This window comes from Corvus cornix, chromosome 17, assembly GCF_000738735.6.
Source record: "Corvus cornix cornix isolate S_Up_H32 chromosome 17, ASM73873v5, whole genome shotgun sequence".
NCBI lineage: Eukaryota > Metazoa > Chordata > Aves > Passeriformes > Corvidae > Corvus > Corvus cornix.
In genome coordinates this window covers 9411380-9427878 of record NC_046346.1, presented here as the reverse complement: position 1 = coordinate 9427878, position 16499 = coordinate 9411380, and the positions used below count along the sequence as shown (strand labels likewise).

General features: G+C 50.9%; 1 protein-coding gene across 1 annotated transcript; it reads right to left on the bottom strand.

Annotated features, from left to right (window-relative positions):
* Nucleotides 1–1690: 1690 nt before the first annotated feature.
* Nucleotides 1691–14770, bottom strand: LOC104688226 (ectonucleoside triphosphate diphosphohydrolase 2-like). Its single transcript, XM_010397606.4, has 9 exons — nucleotides 14448–14770; nucleotides 12330–12447; nucleotides 10759–10909; nucleotides 9847–10006; nucleotides 8568–8795; nucleotides 7229–7501; nucleotides 5803–5898; nucleotides 4670–4801; nucleotides 1691–3438 (listed from the first exon to the last, which is right to left on the bottom strand). The coding sequence occupies exons 1-9, from the start codon at nucleotides 14559–14561 to the stop codon at nucleotides 3211–3213; spliced, it is 1500 nt and encodes a 499-aa protein (XP_010395908.3). The 5' UTR covers nucleotides 14562–14770; the 3' UTR covers nucleotides 1691–3210.
* Between the last annotated feature and the right edge of the window lie 1729 nt (nucleotides 14771–16499).

Sequence of the window (16499 nt, the reverse complement as noted above, 5' to 3'; positions counted from 1 at the left end):
AGATACAGGATCAGAGGCAGGGTATAAGAACAACATGAAAATACACTGATACTAAATCCAGCCATCCAAAAAGGCACTCCTCTCATCTTCTGCTGGATTTGCTCCCCAACTGGTTGTGGATTTGAAGGCCTCAACTTGGGTCTCTCCTACAACCACAGGGAGCCTAGGTATGTCAGAATGGGAAGAAAGAAACAACTCAGGCCCTGTGCGTACTGCAGAGTGGGACTGCAGGCAAAAAACTGTTATTTCTCTCAGTTTTCATGGGGATTCATTGGGACAACCCAGATGGGATGTACTGGTTGAGAATCCACAGTGCTTTGGGATGCCTAAATGACAGTTAGGCCCCAACAACCAGATGCAGGTCAGTCACCATTGTATGTCTGGAGCTAAAACAGAGAAAGTGCTTTCTGGTGTCAATTTTTGTATCTAATACTTTTTATTTCCTTCTCATTGGTATTTGCTGACAGCAGCAGAACTGCAGTTGCACATGAGCCGACTTTATTATCTCTCCCATGGTTCAGCGTGAGTGAGAAGTGAGGGACCTGTGAATAAACATAAAGAATTTATGGATGGTTAGAAAATCCTCATTATTTATCATTTCCACAGTTGAATTATAACCAAAGGCCTGCAAGCATCTTTGTTATAAAGTGAGTGAATTCATCTAGAATCTCCTTTTAAGTAGATTTCTGCTGTCCAGATAATGTGGGGATTAATTCTGCAAACTTATATGGGGCTGACATGAAGGAGCTGCTCTACAGAGAGCTGGGAGGAAGGAATATGTTACCAGTATTAGTTTCCTTTCTTCTCACAGTTTCTCCATTTTGTTATTTTATGGCTTTTTTTACTGCTAAAAAACCACTTCAGTTTTAAAATCCCAATCTATTTTATCATCTAGTAAATACATCTATAAATCTGTCAGAAAAAGAAGTGGTTGTGGGTTTTTGCATGGCAGAGCAGTGGTTCTATGTCAGGGTGGCTCAAGGGTCAGGGATTTAATTCAGTGGCATGTGCAAGGCAAAAGTGAAGTGTCAGGAGGCCACACTGAGCTCATTGCCTAATTACTCACTTATTATCTCTGTGGAAGTCCCAAAGCTTCTAAACAAGAGCTTGGGGAAGTTCTGGCTGACATCCTTTTCTCTTGGACCCTGTGATCTATTCCAGTTCAAGAAGGGGCAATGACTGACAGGCCAGAGCACCCTGGAGTCCAGGGGTTCCTGGCATCCCACTGGCTTGTTTCCATTTCTGACAGTGGTAGGATTCTTCCTGGGCAGGTCCCAAATCTCAGCCAGGAATCCCAGAGCTCTGTTAAAGGATTGCATTTCCAGGTGCAGGATGAATGAAGTCTCAGGAATTTCCCTGATATTGCTGACTCCATGATAACCTCTTTATTTATTCTACTCTGCCTTGCCTGGATCCCTCCTACCTTCTTCAGATGGTTTGAGCAAAGAACACATCAAAAGGTGTAGGCATGTCTCTCATCAACTAAATACCAGCAGTCAGGTTATCTGAAATCTTTGTCTTTCACTGGAAAGAAAGTGCCTTCAGGGGTTCTCATTGTGTACCCCAAAAGTATACAGCAAAACAGCTCTTGAGTAGAGGCAGCAGCAGCAGCCCCCATCCTGCTCACTGAAACACTCTGTGTTCACAATAACCCCCCTGCTTTGATCTCTTGCCAAGAATAACACAGACAGTCTATTAAAACATCTTTAATGACATGATATAATTAAAAATATCTAACGTGCAATTCAAAGAAATGAATATGAAGCTTGTTTAGGTCTATTTCCACACCCCTCAAAACTTGACTGACAGGTTCCAAATCTTCATTAATTGGCCTGAAAATGTATGAATACCCCAATATTATGGTGGGTGTGGGTGTGTTGTACATTATCAGTTGGGAGCACAAGGGACAAATAATCAGATTTGAAAGGATTTAGGTGCCATGGTAGCTTTAAAAATCCTGCAAGGCACATCACTGCATCTGTGAGCATTTACATTTCTGTTTAAAGTGGTCTGAAAAGCCTGGGAGACACTCATCCCTGAGGCTCTTAACAGCCTGTGTGTTTTAAGTCTCTGAAACAGTTGAGAAGTGAGCTCTAAATGCCTTAGTCAAAGGACAGTGTTTGTGAATCGATTCCTTTTCTTCACAGTAACACAGAGAATTTGTACAGCACCTCATCTTTCAGACGTGCAGAGCAGACCAGAGGAGCCAGAATGACTGCTAAGTCCCAGGGGAATCCTAATTATTAGATCATAAAGTAACTCTGGGCATGGTCTAATATGAAAGTGACAATTAGGAAAGCTTCTGTTCCTGAGTCTGCTCTGGTCTAAAGGACAGTGTCAGCTGAGACAATTCCAGAGTCAGCAAGGCAAGCAGGTCAGTGCAAATGAGCAAACAGGTGAACCTCAGCCCAGCATGAGCACAGCTTTAGCAAATGTGAAATTAGATGTGTTAATTTGAGTCCTGGCTAAAGAGTTTAAGTTGGCAATTTTAACCCTGAGTGGCCATGACTCAGCTGAGAGACAAAAACTCTTTTTTGCCCTTTGTTTCTCCTTTGATCCTCTGTGCATTTTGTAGAGGCCAAGACTAAGAAGGATTGGCTTTGAAGGATTCCTAGTCAGCAGGAATATTCATTGGAAGGGACACTTGGACATAATCACTGAGATGGAAGCACAGACAGATTGGGCAGAAAATACCTGCATTTTCCCTAGAACATGGAAGCAGTTGGCTGTTATATTCTGACTGTATTTTAATGCTCTTCCAGTCTTCACTAATGGCAATCTCTCACTAATGGTATCATCTCTCAAGTGGGCATAGAAGAGGACAGAGCACTTTTTTCAGACACCACCTCTCCTGATTTGACAGGATTATTCAGTATTAGCATCGCAATAGCTCAGGGCGTTCGTACTCAGAGGCATTGTTTCATGTCTGACATGAGTAATCCCAGCTGTAGCCCAAGGAAGAGCCATGCAGGCTGTTCTTGTTTGGAGAATGAATAGCTTGCCATCCACCAGGAATCACAGACTTCCTGTGGAGCAGGATCCATTGTCTCAAAGTACAGCAGTCCAAGTACCAGCAAGTTGAAATAAGACATCGAGGCTCTGGGAGCCCTGCAGGAAAATGACTTATATCCTCCAGTGACTTACACCTCTGTGATTTCTGTCTGGACCCTGTTAACTGTGCTCTGACAAGTCTTGAGTCGCAGAAAACTGTCAGTCATCAAAAGCACTGCTGTTCCTGTGGCTGGAGCTGCTCTCCTTGACCATCACTCGGTACGAGATGCGCATGAAGGAGCCCATGAGCAGCACAACAAAGAGGATCAGGAGCAAGGACCAGACCCCCGGCTCAATCCCCTTGAGGAAGCTTGGGCTGTCCTGGGGGATGGTGTTGGTAAGACTCAGCAGGTACCCAAGAGTCCAGCCAGATGATCTGTCTCCCATCTATTGAAATTAAAAGGAGAGGTCAGAAGAGAAGGAGATGGCCTAGACCCCAGCTGTGTTTCTGTGCATGGGCCCAGGGCTTTGTATGTATTATCTGAGACTGATCCAAGGATTTGCCTTGAAATGAGGAGCTTTCTCTCTCTCAGTGCCCTGAGTACACCAAGAGGCCTTAATGGCACTTCCACCCACACCTCTGCCCATGGGCATGGGAGCTGCATTTAAGCTCTGGCCTGGGCAGCCCCTCTCTCCTGAGCTGTGCTGTAGGGGAGTGCTGTTCTCTGCTTACTGACTGGTTTTCCCAGTGGATCTTAAGTCTGCATTGTGGGTAGTTGTCTCTCTGGCCCTGGCTGAACCTCAGACTTATGTTTATGTTGCTTGCCTCTGTCTTTCCAGGCAGGGCTCCCTGGAGGCTCCGGACCTATCTCATTGCCATGCCTTTCTCTGATGGTCACCATGTAGCCCTGCTCAGTGGGACCATGGCTGTGATTGCCAGTTTTGAAGAGGTCTGGGAACAGGCTTTTTTTTCTTTTGTGAAGGGAACGACTTGAATCAAATCCCCCTGTCCTTAGGGCCTCCAGATCCTGAAGCAATTTCAGACATTATTAGAGATTAGGTTATCTTACTAGATATTAGGAAGAAATCCTTCCCTGTGAGGGTGGGCAGGCCCTGCCACAGGGTGCCCAGAGCAGCTGTGGCTGCCCCTGGATTCCTGGCAGTGTCCAAGGTCAGGTTGGATGGGGCTTGGAGCCACCTGGGATAGTGGAAGGTGTCCCTGCCCATGGCAGGGGGTAGAATTAAATCATCTTTAAGTTTCCTTCCAATCCAAACGCAGTCTAGGATCCTGTGATTCTATAAGGAATTTATCACCCCTCGTGAGTATAAAGGTGGTTGCAAAAAGTAGGGAAGCACCTTTTGGCTCAGGAAATGTTATCAGCAGCTTGTCCTTAGCCTTAAGTGGAGATCAAGCTGTTCTTCCTTCCCTGTCAACACAGATTTCTAAAGATGGTGTTGATCCAGGTAAGTTTTTTGACCCATCTGTTTTTCAGTGGGGACAAGTGTCATCTCTAGCTCTCTAACACTGGTTTTCTTGTTTATCACAACTATGAATCCATTTTGCAAAACCATCCTGCTGGAGAAGCCCAGCTGGTTAGGGCTTGTCAGTGTGGGAACAGGCTGGCTGTACTGGGACCAGCCCTCCCTGGTAACTGGGAACACTGCTGCGGGAACTGACCTTCTGGAATGCAGTCCAAGCAGGCCAGTCAAAGTCAAGAGTGTATCCTGTTGTACTGAGATGGAAGATGAAGGCAGACTCAGTGCAGTAATTAACAAGTGTATCCAGGCTTGCTTGGGACTCTCTGATCAGCTGGTGCCATTTCCGAAAAAGAAAAATAGAAAAAAAAAAAGGAAAAAAAAAAAAAAAAGAGGGGGAAATAAAAGAAGTAAATACTCAGTAGCTGAATTTCAGGTCTGCTATAATCTCTCCTGTCCTGTTCTGGGACTGACTGTGGGACTGGAGGAGGGGTTTGTGTCCTGTGCAGACTGAAACCACATTTCCTGCACTCCCTGGGCTGTGGGGTGGAAATCAGTGTCATCTTTTACTGCCTTTGATCCCGTCTTATTAAGCCAGATCCAAGAGCAGCAGGACTGACAGCCAGGTTGCCTTGCTGGTGAATTGCTTGGTAGGATTGATTCCCTGCTCTCTAATTAGGTTGAGCTAATGCTGCAGCCTTTCTCCCAACTGGAACTGGGATCTTTCTCCTCCTTCCCGAAGAGAATGCTTTAGGGAACTGCTTATGGGCTTTGCTGCCTCATTAACAAACCTTGGAGAAATTGTCCCATTTGAATGTTGCTGTGGATGCTCCATCAGTGTAAGTGCAAATGAGGGTGACCTCATAACCACCAACTGAGGAAAGAACCGACAAACTCCCCCTGGCTTGAGCTCTGTGGGCCCAGATGAAATGGGAACCCTGGAGTCTGGGTGGATGTGTCCCTTGCACTGAAGGACAGAAGAATAACAGCAAGACCAAGGTGATGTACAGGAGTCAGTAGACAGCCTTCCTGTTTACTCCTTAAAATATAGTAAAAGGTATTTGTGGCTTTTCATTTAATTAGGTCCAGGTGTTACCAGCAGCAGCTGGGATTTGAGAGGAAAGAAAATAAGTGAAGCCTGTTTCCTCAAAGTAAAAAAAAAAAAAAAAAGCAAATAAAAACCCCACAAAAAACCAAACCCCACATAATCCAGACAAATCTAAGTTTTCCTTGAGGGAGCCACTAACTTACAGCTCTGTCAGTCTGAGCCCTGAGGGCTTTTACAACACAACGTGCTTCCCACTCTCCCTGCACCCCCAGGTATTCCACAGTTACCTCTCTGACGGACATCCCACACAGCCTCCTGACAGCCTGGCCCAAGTCAGGAGAGGGTGCAGCTCCTCTCATGAAGTCCATGGCCTCAGAAACCACCTACAACAGCAGCAGAAATAATCATCAGGTAGGACTGTGCTCTGTGTCCTTGCACTGCGCACCAGAAATTACCCCTGGCAAGTGAGGGGCAGTGGCTGTCCATTGCCAGGGTGCCCTTGGTGTGCAGGGCTGGGTCCAGTGCCTTGGAAGGGCTCAAAGGACACGAGCAGAGCTGTTGGTGTCTGGAGATGGAAACAGCTCTGTTCTCAGCCTGCATCCAGCAGCCTCCCTGGCTCCGCCTGGACAATAGACTGGTCATAGAATCAAAAAATCATATTGGTTGCAGAAGATGTCTAAATTCAAGTTCAACCATTAAGCCAGCACTGCCCAGCCCACCACTAAACAATGTCCCCAAGTGCCACATCTACAGAGCTTTTAAACCCCTGCAGGGGTGGGGACTCTACCCCTGCCCTGGGCAGCTGTGCCAGGGCTTGACAACCCTTTTGGTGAAGGAATTTTCCCTAAGATCCAATCAAAACCTCCCCTGGCCCAGCCTGAGGCCGTTCCCTCTCCTCCTGTCCCTGTTCCCTGGGAGCAGAGCCCGACCCCCCCGGCTGCCCCCTCCTGTCAGGGACTTGTGCAGAGCCACAAGGTCCCCCCTGAGCCTCCTTTGCTCCAGGCTGAGCCCCTTTCCCAGCTCCCTCAGCCGCTCCTGGTGCTTCAGCCCCTTCCCCAGCTCCATTCCCTTCCCTGGACATGCTCCAGCCCCTCAATGTCCTTGCAGTGTGGGGCCCAAAACTGAGCACAGTATTCATGGTGTGGTGTCACCAGTGCTGAGGACTGGGAGATGATCCCTATGCTCCTTGGCACCACGTCCATGGGAGACTCAGGAGCAGGGAGCTGGGGAAATGTCCGTAACTACCCTCCCTGGAAATGCACTCAGCTTGCCCTAGGATCGTGAGCTGCTCCTGGCTTAACAAGCCAATGACTTTGGACAATGAATCCAGGTTCTCAGATAGAAGAGGGCTTGTGGTGCAGCATGACCAGATGTTTGCTAAGGGAGGGGCAGAGGATCTCCAGCTTTACCACAGACTTGGTGTGGGAAGACCTGCTCAGCACACAAGTCCTGACTGTCCCATCCCTGCTGGCTCTGCGGAGCCCCAGAGCTGGTCTCAGAAGCAGACACTGAGGAGACATGGATGAAGAAAGCTCCACCACAGTCACTGTGGGAAGCCAGTGATCCACATTTGAACAGCTGTGTGGCAATGAAGGGGAGAGGGCAGGAGTGTCATGGTCTGGCTGCTCCCACTGTATTTATTAATGGTCAAACTGGTCCCAGTTCATGGGTTCCCCATACCAGTTGCTTACCCCAGTGTAAATGAGAACTCACCAGAAACCTGGTCTGGAGAGGCTTGAGAGCACTGCTGAGGGAATGCTTGAAGAAGCTGCAGGAAGAGGAAGAGTTGAGCAGGCTTTGCACGAGTCTCACACAGGCAGTGGGGTTGCTGGAGCCCGTGATGTTGAAGACCTCCTTGGGGCCAGGGATGTCCCATGTGTCATCACTGGCAGCACAAGGCCCAGCATGCACTGATTGCCACTGCACTTCCCGGGAGTAGCTGAGGGGCCAGCAGGGATTGGACATGGTTTTAGCACTTCTCTGATCCTGGAGACAGAATAAAACAAGGACAGAGGCAGCAAGAGAGGACATTGGCATCCCAGGGCTTCACACAGGAAGACAGAATGTAACATGGTTAGGAACAGCTTTCCCCAAGCACCACAATGCTGAGATCAAGCAGGGAGGCTGTGAAAGCTTTGCCAAATCTTACGGCATTGGGTCAACTACGAGGCCCAGCCAGGTCCCAGCTCCTGCTGAGCTTGGGGCCAGTGCAGCGACTGGACCTGCTGTGGGAGGTGATGAGTCCCAGCCCTACCCACCCTCCCTTAGAGCACAAATACAGTATCATGCATCCTGTACTCTTTCTAGTTGCTGTTCTGATCTGCCTTCCAAACGGTTCAACCCCACAAGAATCAGTGTTTCTTATCTCTAGAAATTTCCCTATATAATTGTGGTGAAGCTGGTGTCCAATGTGGGACATTCAGGTCTCAAATAAGGGCAGGGGGGCTTTACAGGGAGGAAGGTAGATGGGCAGGGAGAAGTTAAGTCCTGAAAAAACATAGTTTTGATGAAGACTAAGGTGATTCTTGAGTTTGTACCATCTTACACCACTCTTTTCTTCCCCCCCCCCATTTCCCAAGTGAAATAAAGTTTGGAAGAACTGAAATACCCGCATGTTTTCAAAATGAAATACTGCTCTTTTAAAGATGCTTCAGGGTTAAAGTCAGCAAAGGAAATACCCCAAATGGAAGGCCCCAACTGGTTCCTGGGTGCTCCCATTCCAGGATGGAGGAGCAGTTCCTAGGAGCCAAGGCAAGCCTTGCCTCTCCTCACCCTGAAGGTGATGTTGACACCTCTGGAGAGCAGTTTTGTGCATGTGTGTACTAAGCAGGAGTCAAATAGAACCTGTAAGTAGGAAAACCTTGAATGGGTGCCTGTGTGTCTGCTTGGAGAGAGAGAATGTTTTACAAATGCACTGGGTTTTTCTAATATATGCAAACAGGAGCATTGACTTTAAAGTGATTGACATTTTGCCCATTAGCACACCTTGTGCAGCTGTCATTTAGTGATGTTGTGCCCAGGAGCTTTGCAGGTGCCCGTGGCAGACACTCACCTGGATGAGCACGGAGAGCAGCCTGCTGCGGAGCTGCTCCGTGCCGTGGCAGGGGCACTGGCGGGTGTGCAGCCTGTGTGTCTGCCCATAGAGCTGCAGCCTCACCCCCTCCTTTGGGGCCTGCTTCTCTTCTTCCAGCTCGGAAGTGAGCTGTGCTGAGGCTCCTCCCATGGACAGGACTCCTGACATCCCCTTTCCAGAGGGGACCAATTGTCCTCGCCAGTCGTACTGACCCAAAAAGAACAAGAGAGGTCAGACCTTGAGACTTCTCCATCTCAGTCACAGCCAGGTGCCAGCATTAGTGCAGAGAGAAAGCAGCTCCATGGTGCCTCACTGCCCAACTCTTTTTTGCCCACAGGACACGAGGATGCTGAACCAGTGGCTTTGGAGGAGCCATTGTACAGGCACTGCCACCTGCACAGAGCCTTCCCACAGTCCGTGGGGGCAAACAGGGCTCCCCAGCCTGGATGGCCAAACCAGGCAGTGTCTCAGCAGGCAGGAGCAGGGGAGAGCGGGGAGGGTGGTGGGGAATGGCAGGGACGTTTCCAAGAGGGCAGATAAGGGTTTCAAGTGCAGCCTTGATGCTAAAGTGATCCTTCTGTCAGAAGAACCCTGTGGCCTCATCTCCTGCAGTCTTGCAGAACTGACTTTGGCAATGCTGAAGTTGGCAGCATAGGCAGGGGAGATTACATGGGGTGAACACTCTGTGCCTGGCCGGGGGAGGCCATACTGCTGTCAATGGGTCTGGCAATTCCCTAACCAGTGTGTGCTTGCTGCTGGCTATCAGAGCTGCTTTTCACACCCCTGATGAGGGGTAACTCAGTCTAACCCACCTTTCTCTTGCCCTCTGAGTTCTTTTTGAGACCCTTTGGCTTGAGAAGTGATGGGTGAAACACAAAAAACTAAAACTTTTTTTTTTGTTGTTTAGCAAGTGCCTTCTAAATACAGACCAGGCCTCCCTGGTGTCTGACTGAGAGGAAATGAGATGGGCTTTTGCTTTGGCAGCAACAGAATCTGCTTCTCTACTGTTCACAAGATACCCCATGGGACAGCTGGACTCCAGTGGCAATCCCACAGCACTCCAGAGACAGCAGCAACACCTCACCTCAACCAGCTGGTGTTGGATCTAAGCTGCCTCCTCTGGAAGACAGTGGAAGTTGTGCTGAAGAACTGTTTAAAGTACAGGGGTTTACCCATCCCTCCATGTGTTTCTGTGGCTCTCTGTTAACAGCAGCTGCTCAGCCCAGCTCTGTGTGCCCCAGGGAGAATCATCCTTTACCTTGAAGAAGTTCTCCAAGACGTAGTTAACAGCAACCCAGTTGAATGCTTCCTCCTCTGGGCTGGACAGGATTTGTGCCCCTTGAAAGTTGAAGGGGGACGACTTCAGGGTCCCAGTCAGAGCTGCAAGGAGACCGTCAGAGAGGATGGGATGGGTGAGGCTAAACACAAAAGAAAAAGAAGGCACATTTGATGTTACAGGACCCTGCCAGGAGCAGCCTGCAGTGGGGGCACACTGCAGGGCTTCTGCTGTGCTCCCCGCTTCGGGCAGTAGCCCAGAGACACAGTGACAATTCCACTCCTGCTGCTGCTTCCCTCTCCCCTTGCATGGCACTAGGGGCAAGAACAGCAGAGGGATGATTTGAACAATTGTGCCACCATTTAAGAATTTGGGACCTTAGTACCCTCTGTCACTGAGGAAATCCTCTGGCCTCATCCAACTGGTCTGGTCCCCTCCAGACCTTACTTTTCTCCAGTGCCTAAAAGGAGATAATGCAGTGACTGAGAACAGGGTCCACAAAAGCATGTGTGATAAGGTGAACCTTCCCACCACCATTTCCCATTTGCTGACAAGAAACACCCCTGCAAGCCCATGTGGGCTGTCACACAAACTGAAAACACTTGAGCTTCCAGACTGATGGGTGTTTTCTCAAGCGCTAATTGTGAAATTGTAATTGTGAAGGAGATGCTACCCAGCCTGGCAGCAGCTGCAGGACTCTCATCTTCATGGCTGCCTGGGGGACAGGATGGAGACACAGCCAAGCCATTCTCCTCTCTTCAGGGCCTGAGGAAGGTTTACCTGACTAGCAGATTAGGGATGGCTCACACTGCAGAGCAGACAGGGTGAGATGCCTGCAGAATGATCCCGTGATGTGTGCTGATCTCTGGGTGTGGGTTTGCAACATTCACTCACTTCAGCTGCCTCATGCTGGTGGTGGCTCCCAAGTACAGGGGGGTTTGGCTGTGCTGCTCTGCTGGGATCTCATTCTGGGCCCAGTTCAAACACGGCTCCAAGCTCTTCCCAGCTTTCTGAGGAGAATCTGAGTAGCTGGAGACTCCTGGACCTGAGGACCATGGAACAGAATGGAATTTTAAGGGAAGTTATGGGAGAACTGTGAGAGCTGTTACCCCAGAGATTGCTATCCTAGGACACAGCTGAGACTGGCAAAGATGGAATGAAGGAGTTTGCACTAAGACTACCCTAGCTCTGCAGCTGAGACATCTATCCCAGCCACACGACTGCTGCAGCAGCTGAGGCTGTCTCAGCCCACAGAGGAAAAAATGTGTTTAGTTGCTCTAAAAATAATCAAAAGGACACACAGAGACTGATGTGTCACCTCTCTCCTCCAGTCACCAAGCCCCTGCCAGCAAGCAAGACACCCCTGCTCTAGAGGAAGCCAGTGTGCTCTGCAGAGGGAAGCTGTGTGCCAGCCTTGACTCATTTTTCCATCAAGTCAGTGGGGTCTTAAATGTTGGTTTTGAACCAGGAAGAGCCTCCCTTCCCCATCCTCCTGACTCCCTCAGCACGTGCTTTGCTGTCTGGGGCCCTGTGCAGGGCTGAGCTGCAGCTTTCCTGCAGCCCCTGCAGGGCTGTGGCTGTGCTGCCATGCAGACAGGGCTGCTCACACCTGGCCTCTTGTGCTGCTCACAGAGCTGCTGCTGAACCCAGCCACTGAACAAGGGACACGTACAAGGTTTCAGGGAGCCCTTCTTGCATCTTCTGTGTGTGATTTGTGTTGTTTACAGCCTGCAAGGGCACAAAGCCTGTTCCCTGCTTGCTGTGCAGCTGCCCTCCCACAGCATGCTGCTGCTGAGGGCTCAGTCCTTCCCAGCATCCCGCTATAATCAGGCTTTAACATCAAAGCAAGATTAGGAGATAGGGAAGGAAAACCCCATCATTAATGTATGTAACCCTCTCAGCTGGTATTGGTAACGCCAAACGTATTCAAATTCATGACGAAAATCCTAAAATTCTCTGAAATGTGATACCTAAAGGCAAGCTGGACTCATGCTTGTGCTGTCAAATGCCACATAGGGGATTGGAGTCTTTGCAGCTCTGTTGTCCTGGAGCTACCCCACTCACTGCCCAGGGCATGGTCAGGAGGAAGCAGAAGATACCAGGAATCTACAGTCAGCTTTGTCTCCATGGCTGCTCCTGGGTAAGAAGCTCCAGCAACCTTGGCTCTGCCACTGATCCATGTGGACATCAGGACCAGCCCCATCCTCTCTGTGTGCTTCCCTGCCTGCAGCAGCCCCAAAATCCTGTTACTGCTAAGTACCTGATGTCCAGCTGTGTGTGGCTAAATCTGCCCAGTAGAGAAGAGCCATGCTGAAAATAAGCACCTTGTGCCTCACTATTTCAGTGCACAGCTGGGCGGTGCAGGAGCCAAGAAATTTGTGGCCCTGATCCATGCACAGGTCTCTGTTTTTCCATCCATCCCATGCCAGTCCCACAGAGCACTGAGCAGGAATTGGGCACCTTACCTTGCACAGGACAGGAACTGCATCCTCTGATCACCCCGGTCTTGTTTGCCTTGGTGGTTGTCCACTGGTAGATGAACAGGATGGTGCGGGATGGGCCAGCATCCAGAACAATGCCATACTGGAAAAAACCCAGAACATTCTACTGAAAACCACCACTGAATGCAAGCTGATTGATGCTGCAGGGTCACCCAGCATACACAGCAATTCTGGGTGACCCCTGGGCCTGCACTGCAGTATTTGAGTTTGCCTGTTACATTCAAAGAGCAGGTGAAGCCAGAAGATGAAGAGGATTTGCAGGGAACCATCTGCATTTCTGAATATACATGAGGAACAGCAGGAGTGGAGAAATGCCCAGAAATACATCAGCCCTACAGAGGCATGTGCTGGAGCTGCTCCTGAAACCAGGCAGAGGGCTTCCCCTGAGAGCTGAGCCACCTGGAGCTCAGGAAAAACAGGTCCTAAAGCAGTGGGAGATGGCACTATACGAGTTCTCCACTGATTCTGGGACTCAAGCTGCTGCTGATTGGTTTGTCAGGCTTTTGTGCAGGAATTGGAGGGCTGCAGCTCGCTTCTCCCAAGGAAGCCAGGAGTCCTGTGTCTCTTTGATGTCCCACTGCAGTGACGGTGTGAGACAGGCTGGGTTTGCCCTGATACGTGCAGAGCTGTGAGAGCTGCAGCAACCAGCACAGACAACACAGCAGCCCCTCAGAGACAGAGATGGTGTCTTGGCTGGAAGAGCAGCAGCAGTGAACATGACCAGCTCAGCCCCTTATCCCCTGACAGCTCTGCTATTGCCCAGGTCAAGGGCTCTCTGTCTCTTTGTCTCTTTCCTGCTGACTGAGCCTTGCTGCTCCCAGTAGAGGAGGGTGAGCAAGTGGAGGCCACTGGACTACCCTACAGCACAGCTCTGGATGTACCCACATCCAAAATAGCTCCAGAGCTAGCCTAGGGCTCCTCTTCCCCCTATTACATGACCCCAGTTTGGGACATCTCCTACACAGACAGGAAGGAAACTCATGAACTCCATGGTAGCGTGTGGTCAAAGCTATATCTCACACACACACACACACAGAGCTGTAACTGAGTGGGAGGAGAAACCTCCTGAGAGGTTGATATTAATGCCACCAGAAGGGTTTCAGCACCAGGCAGAGCTGGCTGCAGCCTCTGAGCGAGGCAGGCTGCCTGCTGCCCTCCTGGAACTCCCAGTTGCACCAGTCCTGGCACCCCAGCCAGGGGCTGGTGGAGCTGGGCTGGAGCAGAAATGCGGAAGGAGGATGGAGCTCCCTGCCCGAGCCTGCTGGCAGCCTCCCACACCAGTGACAGCTCGGATTTCTAGCAGGGACACGTCGGCTGCCGCAGAAGAGGAAGAAAGGAATGGCATTGGAAGAGAAATGTGGATTTTTTTCCTCCTTCAGAAAATGAGAGGCTGCTGCTGAGAGCACAAGGGAGAAGGGGAGGGATCACCACATTTGTGCCCAACACCAGGAAAGGACAGAATGCAGAGCAATAAGGGGGTTTTTAATCCAATTTCGTGTCTGAGAGGAACGTGGAGGAGGGGTGCTATCTCTAAACACACAGGATAACCTGTTGGGTTAAACCATGGTGTGCCACTGAGCTCACCTCAGCAATGGGAGCATCAAGAGACAGAGCAGGTGGGCATTAACCCCCCCAGACCTGACCCAGCTGTGAGGAGCATGCTGGCTCTTTGATTGAAATCACGATAGGACCAAAGAGGAGAAGGCATGAAGGACATTTTTTTAAAGACAGAAGCAGCAGTTCAGGGGCACATTCCTACTGACTTTCGAGAGGAGCCTGCACTGACGCCACTGGTTCCTTGCTGCTCTGGGGCAGCTCCTGACATGGGCTGCCTCCCCTCAGCCTGCCCTGAGCATCTCCATTGATCCATGGACCATATCCAGCCTGTATTCCCTGACCAACCAAAGGGGTCAGCTTGTTTCTGGCTTGAAAAGCTACAGCATGTTGAAAGATGCCAACCTGTCCTGACAGCCTTGTTCCAGTCCCCTCCTCGGTTTCTAAGTAGCTCAGTAATAAAGTGAATGTCAAAAGCAACAAACCAGCCCAGTTTAACTGCCTGTCTCACCCCTCGAGAGCCCTTACCTTGGTCCTGAGAGGGGCCATGGGCACATCTTTGGTGGAGACACAGAGCAGCACGATGCCCGTCAGTCCCGCTACGATCACCAGCCAGGGGGGAAGCAGCTCACGCCAAGACATGAAGAACTTTCTCCTTTCACCAAAGAGGAAGCAGTGGAGCAGCAAACTGATACCGGCTGCTTTAACAACCTTTAAAAAGAGCAGAAAGGCGTGGCCGGGGCCAGGCTCTGACTTCAGCCCAGCCCCAAGCCACAGGGACCACAAGGAGCGTGGGCCCGGCTGCGATGCGTCAGGCAGCGCTCCCTTGCATCGCTGCTGTCCATAAATAACAGCAGAGCTCCGTGCCCGTCCCAGTGCGAGCTTTGCAAGGGCACCGCTGCAACCTCGAAACCGCCCCAGGCAACGGGGCTGAGGTAAACAGAAATGTGGGGTTAACTCAGCTGTGTAATAAGCAGAAAGCAGGCAAAACTCATCCCTTTGGTATTTCGCGTCTGGCAGTGTGAGCTTCCAGATTAGAAGTGGGGAAACTCCTTGTCACTGGATTTAACTTTATCTCTGAGGGCTCCAGGGTGGACCTGGGGTGCTTCCCCTCAGGTCCATTGGGGTGGGGAAGAGGACAGACACCCTGTCTGGTTCTTCCAACTGTACCTGACTCCTTGGCCACTTTCAGGTGGCACCTGGGACACAGAAACATCTGCATGTTTGGGTTTCCACCTGCAGAGACTCCGGCTGGTTTGGCCCTTGCTGTGGGTAGGGGACTGCAGGGGCTGCTCTGTGTGTCAGCCTTCTGGGGGATCTGAACCCCCCTTCCTGACAGCCTCCCTGCGGAAAATAACCAAGGCTCAGACTTTATGAAACACATGCTGCTTTCTCCTGACAGTGCCACAAAGCCCCATGCCTGAAAATGGAAATTCGGAACAAAACTGTGCACAACTGGCTGATTGCTCGTGTCCACAGACTGGTGATGGATCTGAAGATCAAACCAGGAATAGGGAACAGCCACTTCTCTGTTTTTGGTGGTATTTCCTCTTTTCATTGCTCTCTGCCTGTGATCAGCCAGGAGGGAAGCCTCAGAAACCCCCAGGAACCCCAACTTCTGCTGCTCTGACACCCCCTGCTAATGTAATTAATTAATGTAATTAATGCTGTTGGCTAGAGCATGGAAACATAGAATCACAGAATCTCCTGAGTTGAAAGTGACCCACAAGGATCATCCAGTCCAATCCCAGGCCCTGCACAGGACACTCCCAACAGTCCCAGCATGTGGGAGCTCCTGGAGCAGGTCCTGTGGAGATCTATTAAGTAGGTCAAGGTTCTGGAACATCTTTCTTGCGAGGAAAGGCTGAGAGAGCTGGGCCTGTTCAACCTTGAGCAGAGACAGCTGAGAGGGGACCTCATCAATGTGTATGAGTGTCTAAAGGGTGGGTGTCAGAGCGTGGACCAGGCTCTGCTCAGCGGTGCCCAGCAGTGGGACAAGAGGCAGAAACTGATACCCAGGAAGCTCCACCTGAACATGGGGAAGAATTTCTTTCTTGTGTGGGTCACCAAGCACTAAACAGGCAGCCTAGAGAGTCTCCCTCACTGGAGATATTCCAGAAGCATCAGGACAATCCTGTGCCCTGCGCTCTGGGATGACCGTGCTTGGCAAGGAAGGCGGGACCAGATGACCCGCTCTGGTCCCTTTCAGCCCGAACCATTCCGTCATTCTGTGATTCCATGTGCGTGAGAGCGCTGTCCAAAGGCTCTTTGAGCCCTGTCCGCCCTGCCCGGCGCTCAGCGAGCCGCACCGAGCTTCCCCGGGCCGCGGTGGCCCCGCTCGGAGCCCGCGGGGAGCCCGGGGACACCCACGGCTGCCGCCGCGGAACCTTCGTGCCGCGGAACCTTCGTGCTGCGGCGCGGGGGCCGCGGGCTGCGGGGGCGGGCTGGGGCGGACCGCGCGGAGCCGGGGCGGGAGCTGAGGCGGGATCGGGACCGGGATCGGGATCAGGAGCGGGATCAGGAGCGGGAGCGGGATCAGGATCGGGATCAGGATCAGGATCGGGAGCGGGAGCTGAGCCG

Excerpts from the sequence above, each read along its gene's own strand:
- LOC104688226 (XM_010397606.4), bottom strand. The coding sequence starts at position 14,561 with ATGTCTTGGCGTGAGCTGCTTCCCCCCTGGCTGGTGATCGTAGCGGGA. Across the intron at positions 10,910-12,329 it reads CAGTTCCTGTCCTGTGCAAG|GTCCAGGAGTCTCCAGCTAC; the intron begins GTAAGGTGCCCA and ends CATGGTCCTCAG. Across the intron at positions 5,899-7,228 it reads CTCTCCAGACCAGGTTTCTG|GTGGTTTCTGAGGCCATGGA; the intron begins GTGAGTTCTCAT and ends CTGCTGTTGTAG.